Source organism: Caretta caretta, chromosome 7 (assembly GCF_965140235.1).
Source record: "Caretta caretta isolate rCarCar2 chromosome 7, rCarCar1.hap1, whole genome shotgun sequence".
Lineage (NCBI taxonomy): Eukaryota > Metazoa > Chordata > Testudines > Cheloniidae > Caretta > Caretta caretta.
The window spans coordinates 95,188,376-95,207,913 of record NC_134212.1 but is presented as its reverse complement, the minus strand read 5'-3'; the positions used below and the strand labels follow the sequence as shown (position 1 = coordinate 95,207,913).

Sequence of the window (19,538 nt, the reverse complement as noted above, 5' to 3'; positions counted from 1 at the left end):
AATTTGGGCAGGACTATTTGATTTCACGGTGAAGCGGACCATAAACAAAGTGCAGTCAAATAACAAAGTGCCAGCAAACAAACTGGGAAAACAGGGAGATATTTTGTCCCTCTAATCTTTGTTATATTAAGCAAAGATGTTACTTGTAATAATAGCAAGTTTAAAAGTTTCAGGCAGAAGTGATTTTTAAATTGATGGGGTTTTTTAAAATGCAATTTCCATGTAAAATTGAGTGTACTGAACGATTTTCTGACCAAGTGTTCACTCTTAGCATGGGACCACCATTTTCAGGAAAGTAGCTATAATTTATCTCTTCAAATTTTAATCCAAGGCATTTCTGCTCTTTTTATATCTATTTGGAAATGATCACTAGAAATATTTGCTAAAATTTAATTTTTTAGAAAATAGTACTACATTTCTTAAGAAAATAGGCATATGAAGAAGAAGATGGGATATGTACGAAGTGCTGATTTTGTACAAATACAGAAGTTATGTAGTTATTGCATGGAGAGATAATTCTCTCTCCAATCCTGCATTATAATGTGTGGGCACAGCAGTCTGCATACATGGATCAAAGTACAGGATCAGGCCTTAGTCATTGTTTTTTCAAGTGCTTTGGAGTATCTGAAGTATGAAAGCTGCTTTTTCTGTTCGCTGTTGCTTTACTACTTCCTGTTACTCTTAGCAGAAAATTGTTTGACCTGTTTATTATAGAAGACACCTCTGGTGGTTGAAGACATTGACTCAATTTTCTATATAATTACACATGGTTATGTATTATACCCCTCTTACTAATCTAATATTTGATAGAAAACTTCTTGTTTAAAACCAGTTTTTGTGGAAACAAGATAAGAAATTTAAATGTTTTCTGCCAAATTTTGCAGGTCCTTCATAATGTGAAAGGCTGTACAGTCAATATTCCTTGTTCCCTACAGAATGTGACTCCTAGCTCATTACATACCCTGCAGGAATTTGGGGGGGTGGGGAGAGAGAGAGAAAAATATGATTTTTATTCACTTCTGCCAGCAGTGTAAATACCTCTATTTACAAGAGAGACCTAATCCATTGTGGTAATTTTTATTTTAAAATTTACTTGAAGCTACTACTAGACTGTGGTTTGGGAAATGGTGGCTCTTCAGAGAGTGGCACAGAAGCTGTTGTGGCTCAGCACAGGATACTTATCTTCTGTCAGCTCAAGAGCATGCTGGATATAGTAGAACATGACCTTCTCAAACCTCACTTGCCCTCTGTTACATATTTGCGATTAGATGGCAGCATACCTGCTGGTCAAAGGCATTCCATTGTTTCACGGTAAGTTCCTCTCTTCTTTTCCTCTGGTGCCTTAAGGCAGACTACAATGGATAGCATTACTTGCTTGAATACAAAATTGAAGTGGCTCTTGTCTCCTGGGAGCTCTTGCAGCTTTTAATAAGATAGGGTATTATAATTTCTACGCATGTGATCAGATTATACTGGCACACCATCATTGAATAACTGATCTTGCAATTTGAATCAGATTAAATGAACCAGTGTGAAGATGTGTTCACAAATATTAACTGAGTAGCAAGGAACCATGTCATAAGCATCATACTTTTTTTAAAAAGTCATTAAATTAAATTCTGAATAACACTAGGCTTAAATTGTAAGGAAATCTTCATATGATGGGCTTTCTTCGGTTCGCTAGTACTACAAAAGAGATTCCAAAATTCCAAGTGTACTCTGAATATAGTGAATATACTTACAACAACAATTGAACTATGAAAGCAGGTCTTTATTGTAAAGCCTAAAACATTTACTTGTGAGCCGGCTTGGTTGTCTCTCCTGTTCATCATGCAGAGACCTTTATACAATCCTAATTCCTGGTTTCTTGCTGTCTTGATCAACTCCAATGTTTCCAACTCTTGCAGTGATGAGTGTTTTTTCTTGAATAGGGGAGAATCTCAGCTTTCCTGTAAAATAAAAAACGAAATTTCTATTCCTCGTTGCAAAGAAAATCTTGAAAACCTGAAACAAATGTAATATTCAACCAGAAAGCAAATAAAAAATAACCAAACTTTCATGATTTTTTTGAACACTGAGAATATTGCTATTGTAGTTTGTCCCTAGAGAGATTAAGTACTTTGTCACTCTGGCAGAGCCCTATATCCATAGGTCATTTGGCCTTCTGTTCAAAATTATACCTGCTGGTCCTTGTATGGTGCTCCTCAAGAAGAGGACAGGAGCATTCCATATACGCTTCCCCTCCTCCCCCCCCCCCCCAAGCTGTGAGAGAAATAGTCTTGAACAAAGACTGCATCTTGTTAGATTCTTTTTTTTTTACTTTTAGATGCATATTTTCACTTTTGTTTGTAACCATCTCTGCCTTTATCTCTTTTAGTTCATCTATGCTTTTTTCTTAATAAACTTGTTTTGTTTTTATTATAAACCAGTTCAGTGTTGTGTTTCGAAGGGAAGGGCATTTTTACCTCTTTTAATAAATTGTAACATGCTGTCTCTTTAACAGAGCAGCGTACTTCAATATTGTCTGTGAATATATAGTGATAGGTGCTATGCAGTGCAAAGAAGCATCTCTGAAAAGCTGGAGTTCACTTATTACTTGCTAGGCAAGATTTGGGCTGGGGGAGCCTAGAAAAGTTTGTTGGAGGAAGACCAATTGATGTGGCAAGGAGCTGACCGTCTAATATCTAGTAAGCTCACTCTTGCAGAGAAGAAACACAGTGGCCCCCAGCTCGGGTATCCCCATCAGCATGTTAAAATTAATGTGGCCTTTGAAAGCACCAGCCAATAACTTTACAAGATAATACTCAAAACCCAGTTCATCCTAGATTAAACACAAGCTTGTAAATTCAATAGCCCACTTTCTAATGACAATTAGGAATGTTTTTTCCCTAATGAGTAGAGTGTCTGCAGATTTGACTTTTTTATTTTATTTTTATTAAGTTTTCTGGCTGTTATGGTTGTGAACTGAGGAAGCCAGCACTGTAGTGGCTAAACTTGAGGCTGTGGAGCTGTATGCCTCAAGACTGTGCTGCTGCTCATAGCTTTCATAGAATCAGAACATGGAAATCGAGACACTGGTAGTTAGTTTCATTGCTGCTTATCAGAACACTGAGAACAGCAGTGAAACTACCTTTCAATCTGCTGTTCCTTTTGGGAAACTATGCATAGCAGTTCCTGTGGGAGGCAGAATAGAGTAAGTCGCACATATGTATGAGCAGCATGACTAGCAGCCAGGAGGCTTAGAGAACAGAAGTGACAGCCACCAATTTTCCCACCCTTGTTCCTCTTTGGACTTCTGATCCCAACAATCAGGAGGCTCAAGCAGGAGGATTGGTGAAAAGAACATTCTCTTACTTGTAACAAAATGTCACTAGAATAGTATACTAGATAGCATATTTGTACTTCAAAAAATAATACATGGCAGTATTATATAGACTTCCTTTTTCAGACCCATTAGAATTCTAAATAGCATGACACCAGTCCATGTCAATGGCATGGTTTTTTTTTTTTCTTCCATATTATAGCAGTGTGACCCTATTGTAAGGCTCTGTAAAGCCTGTTTAGACTAGTGTACCCTCCACTATTCACCTACAGGACTGCTGTCTCTGGTGACTATAGGCCAGATAGACAGAAGCCATTTGTGGGAGTCAGTCCATGGCAACAGCTGTGTCCAAGGACAAAGAGTTCCCATGGAGAGGGCAGGCAGCAGTACTGCTACCATCCCTTGGGAATTCAACCGAGCAAGGCAGCTTTACGTTCCAGCCAGTGATCCCTAAGGAGCTATACCTAGTCAATATACTGAATCAACATGACCTGGCCCAACCCCACCTGCATGAAGAGCTTGTGCCCGTTGCTTCTGAATCCCCAAGCAGAATGGATGTTGAAGGTGGTTTATACCATTGTGCCCCAACTACTGGCAAATGTTTCTACATTAACAGAAGTGAATTGGGGCACCAGCATTACTGGCATTGTAGCAGAGTGTCAAAAATTAATCGTTTTCTGATTTTTAGAAAACAGATTTGGGAATCATTTTAAGGAAACAAATGCCTTCATTCACATTAGCTTTTACCTTAACTAATTATTGATTTTCGGAATGTGAGTTATTTTGTAAATAATGTAAAGTAGTTTTTACTGAATTATTTCCTCTTCTAGTGAGCTACAATCTCTGCCTGTGTCAATTAACCTTTCAAGTGACTTAAAAAAAAATCTTGACAAGCAGTGAAAAATATGATGCCGAAAGTGATTAAATACACCATTAATTATTTATTTAATTACTTGTAGTTTTTGTTCCATTTCATTTCTGCAGTCACTCTTATGAATTTCTAAATACTTGACTTTTTATATTTATATATATATATAGGTTTAATAATGACCCATCCATAGATGTTCTTTTGCTCACCACTCATGTTGGTGGACTGGGACTTAACTTAACAGGAGCTGACACAGTAGTATTTGTGGAACATGACTGGAACCCAATGAGAGATCTGCAAGCAATGGATCGAGCACATCGTATTGGACAGGTAAAATACCAGTTGTTAATCTTTCATGAGTTATCAGAAACACCTTTTTTGTTCCCGCAGCCAGGGTCTCCCACAATTTTTGGTGTCTGCATTGCTCTCCTCTCTCTGCAGCTCATGGACAAACAAGAGCTTTGGAGCTGCATAGTCTGGCCACACCTCAGCTCCTGCTTGATTTCAGTTTCTCTGCTTTCGTGGCAGCATGTGGATAGTGGTTTTTACAACTCCTGCCTTCACGTTTGGCTAAGGGGGCTCTTTTTTTTTTCCTCCAAAATTTGGGGCAATGGTGAGCAATGATCTCTCTCCTCCTCCTAGGCCAGTTTTTAGCCAGGTGTTGGAAACCCACAGAGCCTTAGGTACAGTGTCTCTCTGCTGGCTGCTCTGCTGTACCTGGAAGGTGCAGAGGTACAGCAGAGCAGCCCAAAAAGCACCAAATGAAATCCAAATGGTGCTTCATTTTTGAGGCTGCCCTCCTGGGCTCAGCAGACAGTCAGTTGTACCCAGCCTTCTGTCCTTAACTCTGTTACTTCCCAGGGCTATGAGTTGGACAGGCATGTGGCATCTTCTATCCACTGAACAGCTGTGACTCCAACATGCAGGGGAGGGGGGAAGGACCAGGAGTCTGACAGAGCAGGAGGAAGCTCCAAGGATGAGGAGGACCACAGTCAAGTGACTCAAGGAGCCCCTGGAGAATAGAGGGAACAGCATTGTAGGGTTACAAATGCTCCTCCAAAGTCCTAAAATGGGTTCTGAGCACCCTGATAAATCAGGGTTCATCAGCACCCTCCTCCTTCCCAATTTGGCCAGGACGGCTCTCCAAGTGTTTCCCTCCCTCCCTCCCTCCCCCCCCCCCGGGGGGGGGAGTGGGATCCAGCAGGTGAGGACTCTTAAGATCTCAGACTTCAAAAAGTGTTTTCCTTAACCTCCTGAGGATAGTACAAGAAGCAATGGGCTTAAATTACAGCAAAGGAGGTTTTAGCTGGACATCAGGAAAAACTTCCTAACTGTCTGAAGTTAAGAATTGGAACAAATTCCTTGGCTTTAGCAAAGCTTTTGTTACGGTCTCCCACAGTATTCTTGCCAGCAAGTTAAAGAAGTATGGGCTGGTGAATGGACTATAAGGTGGATAGAAAGCTGGCTAGATCATCGGATTCAACAGGCAGTGATCAATGGCTCCATGTCTAGTTGGCAGCCAGTATGAAGTGGAGTGCCCCAAGGGTCGGTCATGTGGCCGGTTTTGTTCAATATCTTTATTAATGATCTGGAGGATGGTGTGGATTGCACCCTCAGCAAGTTTGCAGATGACACTAAACTGGGAGGAGTGGTAGGTATGCTGGAGGATAGGGATAGGATACAGAGGGACCTAGACAAATAAGAGGATTCAGCCAAAAGAATCTGAGGTTCAACAAGGACAAGTGCAGAGTCCTGCACTTAGGAAGGAAGAATCCCATGCACTGCTACAGACTAGGGACCAAGTGGCGAGGCAGCAGTTCTGTGTAAAAGGACCTAGGGGTTACGGTGGACGAGAAGCTGGATATGAGTCAACAATGTGCCCTTGTTGCCGAGAAGGCTAAGCATTTTGGGTGGTATAAATAGGTGCATTGGCAGCAGATTGAAGGACGTGATCATTCCCCTCTATTCAGCATTGATGAGACCTCATCTGGAGTACTGTGTCCAGTTTTGCGCCCCACACTGCAAGAAGGATGTGGGGAAAAATTGGAAAGAGTCCAGCAGAGGGATACAAAAATGATTAGGGGGCTGGCGCACATGACTTATGAGGAGAGGCTGAGGGAACTAGGATTGTTTAGTCTGCAGAAGAGAAGAGAAAGGGGGGATTTGATAGCTGCTTTCAACTACCTGAAAGGGGGTTCCAAAGAGGATGGATCTAGACTGTTCTTAGTGGTACCAGATGATAGAACAAGGAGTAATGGTCTCAAATTGTAGTGGGGGATATTTATGTTGGATATTAGGAAAAACTTTTTCACTAGGAAGGTGGTGAAGCACTGTAATGGGTTACAGGTGGTGAAATCTCCTTCATAAGAACAGCCATACTGGGTCAGACCAAAGGTCCATGAAGCCCAGTATCCTGTCCTCTGACAGTGGCCAGTGGCAGGCATCCCAAAGGGAATGAACAGACAGGTTATCATCTAGTGATCCATGCCCTGTCACCCAATCCTAGCTTCTGGCAAACAGAGGCTAGGGACACCATTCCTGCCCATCCTGGCTAATAGCCATTGATGGACCTATCTGTCTAGCTCCCTTTCGAACCCCGTTATAGTATTGGCCTTCACAACACCCTCTGGCAAGGAGTTCCAGAGGTTGGCAGTGTATTGTGTGGAAAAAAGACTTGGTTTGTTTTAAACTTGCTACCTATTAATTTCATTTGGTGGCCCCTTGTTCTTGTATTATGAGAAGGAGTAAACAAACACTTCCTTATTTACTTTCTCTATACCACTCATGATTTTATAGACCTGTATCATATCCCACCTTAGTCTCCTCTTTTCCAAGCTGAAAAGTCCCAGTCCTATTAATCTCTCCTCATACGGAAGCTGTTCTATACCCCTAATAATTTGTGTTGCCCTTTTCTGAACCTTTTCCAATTCCAATATATCTTTTTTTGAGATGGGGTTACCACATCTGCATGCAGTATTCAAGGTGTGGGCATACAATGGATTTATATAGAGGCAATATGATATTTTCTGTCTTATTATCTATCCTTTTCTTGATAACTCCCAACATTCTGTTCGCTTTTTTGACTGCTGCTGCACATTGAGTGGATGATTTCAGAGAACTATCCATAATGACTCCAAGATCTCTTTCCTGAGTGGTAACAGCTAATTTAGACCTCCATCATTGTATATGTATAGTTAGGATTATGTCTTCCTTAAAAACCCCTAAAGTCAGGCTTGACAAAGCCCTGCCTGGGATGATTTAGTTGGGGATTAGGTCCTGCTTTTGAGCAGGGGGTTGGACTGGATGACCTGCTGAGGTCCCTTCCAACCCTATGATTTTGTGATTCTAAATTGCTTAGGGAAGTTGTGGAATCTAAGTCATTAGAGGTTTTTCAGAACAGGTTAGACAAACGTGTCAGAAATGGTCTAGTTATTACTCTGGTCCTGCCTTGAGTATGGAGGACTAGACTAGATAACCTATTCAGATCCCTTCTGGTCCTACTCTCCTGATTCTGACCTCCTGGTTATGGAAGTAATAGTAGTCCCTCAGAAGAAAGATCCTCAGGGTTCTACTCAATTTTCTTTATCATTGAGAAGCATACAGGAGAAAACCAAGCCATTTTAGATTTCAAAAGGCTCAACAAATGGATGAAGAAAATTAGGTTCCAGAAGGAGATATTAACCGCTACAATGTCATCCCTGTCCCAGGGGGACTTTCTGACTTGGTGGATCTGGAAAATGCATACCTTGACAACCCAGTCAGACTGTGCCATCATAGGATCTTAGGGTTTACTTATGACAGAAGGTATGCTCAATATGATGCTCCCATTCGGCTTGTCCTCAGTCCCACTGAGTCTTTACAAAGATTGTGGTAATCATAGCCAGACTCAGGTCACAAGGGATCCACCTGTACCCCTTCCTGGAGATGACATTTTAATCATAGCTCCGTCCCCACCAGCAACATGCAGAACTATATCCCTGACCTTGAATTTCCTGCAGGCACATTGGTTTATTGTCATCTAGAAAAGCTCCTTCATTCTGTCCACCCAAATAACTCACTTGGGAGAGGACATAGATACCTCGATAGCAAGGATATATCCATCTCTAGAGATGTTCCAAAAGAGTCAAGACATCCTCATGTTCTTTTGGAACTGCAAGAGGCCCACTGTTGCACTGAGCCTTCAACTGCTAGGTGTCCTAGTATCATGCATAGAGATCACTCCATCACACATCAGACACCTTTTTTAAGGCTTCATCTTAAAGGTATGGGACTACTCCCCAGATTGCATGGAATATAAAGTGAGGGTTTGGGAACAGGTAATTAAGTCCTTAAATGTTTGCAAGGGCATGCCCATGCTGTTCCAGCTCCCCTGATCCTCACAGCTGCCACCAACCTGAAGGGCTGGGGACCACACCTGGCTCCCAAATAGCTCAAGGCATATGGAACCTGGACAAAAGGACCCACAGCACAAACCTCCTAGAACTAAGAATGGTCAAGTTTGTGCTGTGAAGGTTCCAGTCCAACCTAGAGAGAAACCACGTCCTGATTGAGTCAGACAACATGACCATGGTTGTATATGTGAACAACCAAGGGGGAACAAGAAGCCCAGCGCTACACATCGAAGCAACAGAAATCATCCAGTGAGTGGAGCATTCTCTCCTCTCTCTTAAGGCAGCTCACATAAAGGGAGACTTGAACCGGAAGGCAGACTGGCTCAGCAAGCACAAAGTGAATAACTCCTGGTGGTGCATGAATCAGGAAGACTTCAAGTTAATCATCCAATTGTTCAGCCTGCCATTCTTCTTTGCGTATGTGCAATGTGCCTCAGATGGCACACAACCAGGATTCAACACCAAATTTGGTCTGCTGGTTGGATCATTAATTTCCCCAGCTTGGGCTGGGTACTGACAAGGACTGTGACATGAATGCTGAGCCATGCCCCCTGGCCTGCCATTAACTGACCAATTCTTTAACACATGAATGTGAAGAGACCAGAGTACTTCACCAGAGCAGTGGACCCCAGATCCATTGGGACAGAATCCCTATCGCACAGATAGCCACAGGGCGGCCTCTATGCGTTTCCACCCTTCTCATTATTATGGGAAGGTGGTTTAGAAAATCAAACAAGATGGGGCGACAGTATTATTGGTAACCCCACATTGACCAAGGAGATCCTGGGTTTTGGACCTGATCATGGAAATTGAGACCACCGGTACAGCTCGCCTAGGGGGAAAGGACATCCGTTCTTCTCACAAGGTCTTGTGCTTTATCCAGCCTTCCTATTGAAAGGGAAGCACTGGTATCATTGAGTCTGCGCTCCAAAGTCCTCAGAATACTCCTTTCTTTTGGAAGAATATCATCCTTGAAAGCATACTCCTGTATTTGGACTGTGTTTTCTGGCTGGTGCCGGGAACATGAAACCAACCCTAGAAATCCAGGAATTCCAGCTATTTTGGATTTTCTTCAAGAAGGCTTCAACAAAGGTCTCTTCCTCAGCACGATTACACGTCCGGTGTCTGCCTTTTAGTAGCATGATATTCACAGTATCCATGGGTTCTTTGACAAAGAACCTCTGGGTAGCCAGATTCCTTATGGCAGTGCAGTTAGTCAAGCCAGATATTAGACCTCTTTTTCCCAAGTGGCACGCCACTTGTACTGAGAGCCCTTCCAAACATAATTTCAAAGCATTGGGTGTATGTTTTTATTTGTCCATCAAAACTTGGTTTCTGATTGACACTTGCCTGGTAGACATGATGGCTGAGTTGGCGGTGCTCTCAATGCAGGAACTTTACTGTGTATTTCATCAGGACAGGGTGGTGCTCAGAGCTCCAGAATCATTTATCCCAAAGGTGAACTCTTTCCATGATTCCCAGGAGGTGGTTCTACCTTCATTCTGTCCAAGGCCATAGCCTCCTGAGGGGAGAGGGCACAGTTTAGATGTCTCTGAAAATTTACCTCCAAGTACAGAGTCCACAAGGAGAGCAGGTGTCCTGTTTTTGTAGCCTTCCAGCCAAGGACTCAGAGCTTCCATCTCCTCTGTTGCTCAGTGTATTAGATGATACATTGTGGAAGTATACAAGGCATTGGAGATTCTGGTTCCAGAAGGGGTTAGGGCACATTCTACGTGATCCCTGGTGATCTCATGGGCTGCAAAAGCTAATGCACCCCCAGCAGAAATTGATAAGGCAGTCACTTGGTCAAATGCTACCATCTTTATCAAGCAGTACAAGGTGGACTTGCTGTCCTCTGCAGATTTTAAGGCCAGAAGGGACCATCATAACCATCTAGTCTGACTTCCTGCACAGTACAAACCACAGTGTAGCCCCTTGCTCACCCACTCCTGTAACGTCTGGCAGATCCATAATCTCTGGCTGAGTTACTGAACTCCTGAAATCAAGAGAGGACTTTAGGCCCTCAGCAAGACTTAGCCACAAAAAAGCTTCACCAAAGCAGCAACAGAGCTTGTACACTTTCTAAGCAAGCTAAAAAAGTTTTTTTTTTTTTTTAAAAAATCAAAGAAAGCAAAAACAGGGAGGAAAAAGCATAAAATAACTAGGTGGTGTGAATCTTCTGATTCCTCTTCCTCCTCCATAGAGATTGATAAATTGTTGGGCTCTGAATCCAATCAGAACTGGGAAAAGACCTCAGCAAAGATCCCTCTGTGTAAGAAATGGATTATTTTAGATCAGCCTGAAGAAAACAGAGTAAGCCTCTGAGCAAATTTCTCCTCTCAAAATCCTCCCCTGTAGCCACAATTACTCTACATTCCTCCTTCAAGGAAGTAATCCTGGATGAATGGGATAAGCCAGACAAGGAGAACCACATTAACAGAAATTTATCTTAGGTTCTGTACGATCCAGAGATCAAAAATCCCAATTACTGATGTACCAAAAGTTGATGCCGTAGTGTTCCTGACTAGAGATATATTATCCCCTCAGAAGGTGAGTTCTACCCTAAGAACTCCATGGGTAGAAAAATGGAGACCACTCTCCAAAAAAAACCGCCAAAAAACATAGAGGTCTCTCCAGCCTACCTGTTCCTAGCAGCTGCTTCCTTTGCAATGGCATCTCTGTCGTGGCTGGAAGATCTCAGCGCTCTCAAGGATACAGAGCTACCATGACTTTGTCTGTATTTTAAAGAGTTTCCTTGGAAACAGTGTAAATTGTTGCTGACACCTCAGTGGATGTGATGAGATTCTCAGCCAAAGCCATGACCCCCGCTCAGCGACCAAGCACCACCTATGGCTCCATTCCTGGAAGGTGCATTGCCACTCAAAGCAGATACAGTAAAATCTTAACAGTCCCAATGCCACATAGTGCCTTTAAAAGAGTACAGACCGACCTTCAGACAAAGGTGTTCCTTTTGGCCATTGTTCTCACAGAATACCAGCAAAGAGACAACGTGTTCTCCTGAGAAGCCATAGAACTGTGACACAGGAGGAAAGCCTTAAGGGAACGCTGCCACTCCCGAAACCTCTTTATGACAAAGACCGCATTTTATGGGCTCCACCCCATCTTAATTATGGGCTCCACCCCATCTTTTTTTCATCTAGTTCTCCATCTTGAATGACCCTGTAAAACACGATCTAATCCATGAGACTGCCACCTAGTCAAATGCTACCACTTTTTTATCAAGTACAAAAAGATAGACTTCTTGTCCTCTGCAGAGGCATCCTTTGGCAGGAAGGTTCTGCAGGTGGAGGCCTGGAAATGATTTTGCCTTTTTAAACAAATATTCTAGATTGGGAGACCATTTCTGACCTTTTCTATAACCCTCCTTACATCTGTTTACTGCTTGCTGCTTCCCAGACGTCAAGAATTGTGGAAGATGCTGGGCTGCAGAATGAAAAATTTTACTGATGATTTCCTTTCTGCTAGCATCATCTCCCACAATTCTACTCACTGGAGATAGCTCCTAAGTCAAAGATCAGACATTAAGTGAAATCGTTACCATAGGACTGTATCTCTTGGTCTAACGTGTATAGTTATTTCATTATCTCTGTAATATTTATTAATGATGATATGCAAGTTTTACAGCTTTGGAATAACTCATCTGGAAGTAGGCAGGAACTGGGGAGGGAGGCATGACCAGACCATGTGGTTTCAAAAATCTGCTCCGCCTCTGTTAGCTGCAGAGACAAAGCAGCCCAAAAGTCAAGAATTGTGGGAGATACTGCTAGCAGAATGGAAAATTTCTTACTGATAATTTTCCTTTCTCTCACTTGATAAATTAGTATAAGCCTGCATAACAGAAAACACCAGAGCTTGCTCTTTGTAATATATGGTTTTAGTATTATTTTTTCAAGTATGGTTAGGCTTGATCAAACACCTGAATGAGGAAAGGAACATTTTACTTTGGCTAGCATGTAGAATCGGGAGATAGTCCTTGGCAGAGCCAAAAGGACAATCTGGAGCTAACTGTATGACCTTAGTCAAGTTACTTAAACATGCTGTGCTTCAGGTCTCTATTTGTAAAGAATCTCAGAGTTTGAGGTTTAATTCATGCTTGTAAAGCACTTTTGAGAGCCTCAGGTGAAATTATTTTTCATTATTTTTCCCCTTGTCTGTATTCTTGTTGGAAGTTTCATTTCACTTACTTTTTCATGATGTACTGTTCTCATCTTGACTTAACATCCCTTGTTGCATCCATTATCAACAAAGGCCTGAAATTGACTATCTCTAGAAATACTGCTTGTAAAGACGCTAATTCAGAAAAGCATTTAAGCATGTGCTTGTGTTTTGCTGAAGTGGGGTGTAAAGGCCTTATTCTGAGAAGTACCAAGCATCTACAATACCTATTGACTTCAGTGGGAGTTGTGTATTCAGGATCATGCCCTGAATGAGTAGAAATGTTGCTGATGAAAACAAGACTCTCCCTTTTCCCTCAAGGACATTGTGTGCCTGGTCCGTGTCTTGTGAGCTGGGAGTCTTAAGAAATCTAACTACAATCACTATAAGGCAGTAGAGAGCACTGTCTGAGCAGGTTGGCACTTTGTTTTTGGGACTGTTTTTTTTTGCCTTTACCTGTGTGGCTCCACTCACTAAAAGCTGCCTCCTACCCAGATCCTCTCTATCCCATACCATGGTTTGTAATCAACGTTTAAAACCATGTATTGACATGTTTTAATATTTGTATAATGAGAATTTTTCCTTTCAGAAACGTGTTGTCAATGTGTATCGCTTGATAACGAGAGGAACTCTGGAAGAGAAAATTATGGGTCTGCAGAAGTTCAAAATGAATATTGCAAATACAGTGATTAGCCAAGAGAATGCAAGCCTACAAAGCATGGGAACAGATCAGCTTCTTGACCTATTCACTCTTGACAAGGTAAAGAACCATTTGCAAAATTATCTACTAAAAAGCATTTAGAGGCGTGAACATAAAAAATGCTGTGATGTGAATCCTAAAATTAGTGGTCAAACAAGCACTTGAAATAGAATAATGAACACCAAGATGTTTCCCAAGGAGCCATTACCCTCATCCTCTTGGAATGGACTCCATAATGCTCCAGAAAGGACGAATATCAATCTTTCAGAGGTGTTCCTGTGTTAATGTGTGTAAAGGGAAACTAGGAAGAAATAAGATGCTTGTGATAAATATTATAAAACACTTTTTTTTATCTTAGTTTAAATGTGTCCATTTTTTCTTTTAAGGATGGGAAAAGTGAAAAAGCAGATACTTCTTCTTCTGGGAAAGCCTCTATGAAAGCAGTTCTTGAAAATCTGGGAGAACTTTGGGATCCAGAACAGTATGATTCTGAATACAGTCTAGAAAACTTTATGCATTCACTCAAGTAACCATCTTACATTCTTGATTCAGTTGCTGCTAGTTCACGTATTTTTCTGCTGATATTCAGCAAATTTCAAAGCATATATAGTGAACCTATAGCTCAATATGTAAATAGACTTCTTGAAAGAAGAATCAGCAAAAGACTGACACTGAATAGTGTCATATGTTTCACTGGGGGAGTTATTCTGTCTTAAATATTTGCACTGTATAAAACTTTAAATGTAAACATATTGTGAGGTGGTTTGAATTTTACTTGCTAAACAGATGCAAATTCTTATTTGGTAGAGGAATAAAACCCAGCAAGTTTTACATATGCTAACAAGTGTTACTTCCTTTTGAAATAAGTCCACCGTTGTTCCTTGCTGTATCTATAGTTTTGTACAGATACGTTTCAGTAAGTACTTCAGGTTGTTCGTGTACATTTTTTTTTATTTTAAACATAACTTGCTTTTATGATTTATTAAAAAGTAAGATTTTTTTCAGCTTAACAAGTTATAATGATCTTTCATTCAGATCATTTCAAGATGTACATCACTAATGGCAAATCCTAGAAGCTAGAAAGAGTGGTGGGAAACTAAATGGAACTAGATTTATGTGTGCCCATCTCTGTATATTGAATATAAATATATAATGCTCTTCAATCTTTTGACATCACTTTGAGAGCAGTTGATTTCAACTTTTTAATCTAATGTGTTATACTAAATACAGGTAAATGGTCTGTTTAAGGCCACCTATGCATCCCATTAAGAGGGTGTGCTTTTTTAATTTATCTATAAGGCTAGAATATAGCCCCATTCAGAGACCTATGTATTCAGTAGGTTTCAATCCTATATATTTTTTGTAACTAAAAGAACAAATATACAAACAGAACTTTTCCAGAAATAGATTTTGCACTGTTTAGAATTCTAAAATCCATGCTGAAGAGACTGTTTACTGTACTAGTGCATGAATTAAAACCTCTTAAACAGAAGATGGGAAAATATTTTCTTTAGGGATCTAGATATACATACATATCATCATAGAAATACCTCCTCTCAATCTGAGGGAATCGAGCATTAGAGTTAAAATCATGTAACAAAGATTCTAAAGCAGGGGTGGGCAAACTACAGCCCAGGGGCCACATCTGGCCCTTCTGATGTTTTTAATCTGTCCCTCGAGCTCTCGCCGGGGAGCGGAGTCTAGGGCTTGCCCCGCTCCATGCATGCCGTGGCTCCGCATGGCTCCCGGAAGCAGCAGCATGTCCCTCCACCGGCTCCTATATGTAGGGACAGCCAGGCGGTTCCACATGCTGACCCCGCAGCCCCCAGTGGTCCGGAACCGTGGCCAATGGGAGCTGCAGGGGCAGCGCCTGTGGACTGGGCAGCGCGCAGAGGCACCTGGCCATACCACCGTGTAGGAGCCAGAGGGAGGACATGCTGTTGCTTCCAGGAGCTGCTTGAGGTAAGCGTCACCCAGAGTCTGCGTCCCTGACCCCCTTCCACCCTCTGTCCCAGCCTAGAGCACCTTCCTGCACCCCCTATCCCTCATCCCTAGCCCCACCCCAGAGCTCGCACCCGCAGCCTGAGCCCCCTCCCCCCCAGCCCGGAGCTCCCTCACATGCCCTGAACTCCCCATTTCTGGTCCTACCCCAGAACCAGCACTCCCAGCCAGAGCCCTCACCCTCTCCAATACCTCCCCAAACCGCAATTTCATGAGCATTCATGGCCCGCCATACAATTTCCATACCCAGATGTGGCTCTTCGGCCAAAAAGTTTGCCCACCCCTGTTCTAAAGGGCTTTAATAGCTGGGAGTGCGTATACAGTAGCTGTATATTAAGCAGCTTTTTATAAAAGGGAGTCAATAGTAAAGGTGGTATGTATGTTTATAGATGTGCATGTATGTACCAGTATGTACACAATTTTATAAATATATTAAATTATAGATAAATTTACAAAGCTGTCTGAATGAATACATATATAGGATATATGTATAGATATCAAAATAATCTACAATTTGTAGCTTGTTGTGCACTTAAGCGTCAGACTAAAAACCATCAGAGACCTCAAATATGTAAAATAACAGATTGCTTTGTTAAAACACCCCTCCCCCCAAAAAATAAAATAAAAAAACCCGCTTATCCTATAAAGCAAGACTGTTCTGCTGCATTTGGAAATGAATTTGACATATTTCAGTAGTTACAAACTGCCATATTGTAATATTAAACTAGCATTCCATTAAAAAAAATAAAAACAAAATTGGGAATACATAACTCTTTGTATGTTGTATGTACATGGTGTGTGTGTGTGTGTATATAAAATATATATATATAGAAAAGAATGATGAATGGAGAAAGACCAGTTTTATGCATAGTGAACAGTCCTATGGAGAAGTACAGTTGGGTCATTAGTGGTGAATGTTTTGGTGCAGGGATGATCCTGATTGGTTAATGTTCACTGCAAAAATAAAGTATCTTTCTCTCCCAGATGCATAGCAAGTACCTTCATGTACATTGCCTAGGTTTTTTTCTACTGCATGTTCAAGAAAAGATGAACAGTGTGTAACTAATATCTCAAAACAATAAGCTTTGGTGTCCTTCTGTTTGAATATTTGACTTGCTATTGTTGTAGCTAAAGAATTACTATGCATGAATTTTGTAGGCATTCGAAGATAATGTTGACAAGTCTTTTATGCATTAATCTTGCTGTGGCTCCAAGACATCAGTGATGAAAAAGATAGTAAATGTTTTTCTTTAATTTCAGTAAAGAAGTGTTTTTATCTAACCATAAAACATTGTATTAATTTAAAACTAACTTGGGGAACTCTGCAGCAACAAGCATTCCAATCTACTTATCATGATGGGAATTTGCTGGAGCACTGCAAAGCTCTACTCCTGTCACTGCCATATGGTCACCTGGACTGCATTACATTAATTACCACCATAGGGAAGGAAAGATACTGCCTAGCAACGCTCTCATATGATGGCTTTAAATTGGCTGCTCATTGTCACATTTTTGTTGCTATGCAACCCTAATCCTCCTTATGACAGTGGCCTTCTTGGATGTGACATCAAGATGGCCCCGGCCAAGAGCTGGGGAGTCCGGAATAAATTAATGTTTGTGTTAATTTGAGGATTGTATGCACAAATTATAATTCTTAAGAGAAAATGTTCAGAGCAGGAAATACCAGTAAACACCAATGAGGACTGGTTCAAATCATTTTTATAGAAAGTCAGACTAAACAATCTGACTAAATCCTGAGATTGAATGACATTAAAGTCGGACAAGTTTCAGAACCAAGAAAACAATGAATGGAATCAAAGAAAAAAGACCCTATACACTTTAGTAAATGAAAAGATGTGTAATGAACATTAATCTGTTCAGAAATGTTGCAAATGGTAGCTGTCTAAAGTATTCAGAATTAAGCAGAAAAGGGTGCAGACTTCAAGTTTGAGGGGAACCAAGGCCCGAAAAGATACTAATCTGGGATTACAATTTTTATTAAGGTTACAGCTCAGACTGACATTCTAATCTGAGTCAATGTCTATGAGATTCTTTAAAGTACATGGTATTAAAAAACATAGACTATAAAACACTTTGGGGCAGAAAGTACCATTTTAGAAGCAAATTATATGGATGTGTATAGTTCTTTTCAATTTTTGAAATAACCTAATTTTTGAAATAACATACTGTATATACTTGTTCATAAGCCGAATATTTTTGGTAAAAAAGTGATGCATCAAAGAGTGGGGGGGTCGGCTTATAAATGGGTCTACACCAAAATTTGATGATTTTAAACTCTATGAAATCATTGAATGAATATCTAATACATTGTCAAAAAGAAAAGGAGTACTTGTGGCACCTTAGAGACTAACCAATTTATTTGAGCATGAGCTTTCGTGAGCTACAGCTCACTTCATCGGATGTATACCGTGGAAACCTGTAATACATTGTCATTTTGTTTACCTGGAGCGTCTGCAGACATGGAGCCCCTCAGTTCCCAGTGGCTGCGATTTGCCGTTCCCAGCCAATAGGAGCTGCAGGAAATGGCGCCACTTCCCGCAGCTCCCATTGGCTGGGAATGGCAAACCGCAGCCACTGAGAACTGAGGGGCTCCATGCCTGTGAACGCTCCAGGGAAACAAAACGTCCTGACCCACCAGCAGCTTACCCTGACAGATCGGGAGCCAAAGTTTGCCAACCCCTGAAATATAGGGTCGGCTTATGAAAGGGTCATATGTTTTTTACTATTTTTACCTATCCATCTTTTGCGGGGTTGGCTTATAAACAACGGGCTAATGAATGAGTATATACAGTAATTGTTCCAAATGAATCTTTCCAGTCTAGTATTAGCGAAGTTTCTGTGCATGTGCACTACATCTGCATGTTAAATATCTTATTGAAAAGTTTAGTTTCTCCATTTGCATCCTTAGGAGAGAGGCAGCAAATATGACAACTGCCCAAAGAGTCCACAGCCAGTCTTCACAGCTGCTAAGGAGAGAGGACTTCTCTTGTTATTCTGGGGACAATCATTTTCCATGCCACACAAAGTGTACTTAATTCACTTTGTTTTAGAAATCTTCCAGGAAAGTTAAGTGATGCATTTCCATGCCATCTCCCAACTCTTCTTCCTAGTCCTCCACAGATACCTTCTCTATCCCTTTTCATGGATCCATCTGCTGGGGCCTCTGCTTTAACACGAATTTGCCACAGTTCTGCAATTTGGGGGGAAACACAAATTGTTCCCCAAGAGTATTGAAGAGAATGGCTCTTGCTTTTTCAGTTAAAAAAAAAAAACAACAAAAAACAAAACAAGAACAGTAGTCTCACACCTGTGTTTGACTTTTGCAAATCCAGATCTTCTGAGATACTTGTTTCAAGTGGGGGGTGGTGGTGGTGGTGATCTTTCCATGCTCTTTTTTTACTTTCTCAGGATTAGTTTGGGACTTCATTCTTCCATTTCTCCCACCATGAAATCAGGAAGACAGAGTCCAAGTTATTCTTACAGTTCTAACTTAATCTTGTCAATTTTGACATTCTACTAGCCCTGTCACTGAACTGTCAAAACCAGTTGCCAACAGTTCCAGATCTGTTACCTCAAACCATTGTCAGGTCTTCCATCTAGACCTGACGTCACTCCATATGGCATCTTAGTGTGTGAAATCCTTTTAGGATTTGGATGTAGACACCCAAATCCTTGGCTGCAACCAAAGAGTGCTGAGCTACGATCAGGAAGGTAAGTACAAAGGTGGACTTACAGTGTCTGAGCGTAACAGTGTCTGAGCGTAACAAGTTTTCTTAAACTACTTGCATTTTCTCTAGTTTGGGAACCACCACAGATCTTGGATCTAAGTAAAGTCCTGACAAGACTAACCATCTCTCTGTGAGCCAATGTCTCTGAAGAGTTCCTCATAGCTAAAACTTGAGGCACTGATGGCTGATCTTCCATTTAAAATATTTCCAGAGTGTCATAATTTACCTTTATACTAGATTTAAATTACTACTTAGATGGGACAAATTATTTTCATAACCCCTGTAGGCTATTTGTGGTTTTGTCTGTCTCGATCCAGAATCTTTCTAAATT

General features: G+C 41.1%; 1 protein-coding gene across 4 annotated transcripts in view; it reads left to right on the top strand.

Annotated features, from left to right (window-relative positions):
* The window catches only part of BTAF1 (B-TFIID TATA-box binding protein associated factor 1), a 97,008-nt gene extending 80,780 nt beyond the window's left edge, over positions 1-16,228 (top strand). For all 4 annotated transcript variants that reach the window (XM_048858565.2, XM_048858563.2, XM_048858564.2 and 1 more), the window contains exons 35-38: positions 1,100-1,311; positions 4,361-4,520; positions 13,347-13,517; positions 13,844-16,228. In XM_048858565.2, coding sequence (XP_048714522.1) covers positions 1,100-1,311; positions 4,361-4,520; positions 13,347-13,517; positions 13,844-13,987 — 687 coding nt within the window. In that variant the 3' untranslated portion in view covers positions 13,988-16,228. The remainder of the gene's footprint in view (positions 1-1,099; positions 1,312-4,360; positions 4,521-13,346; positions 13,518-13,843) is intronic.
* Positions 16,229-19,538: the final 3,310 nt, after the last annotated feature.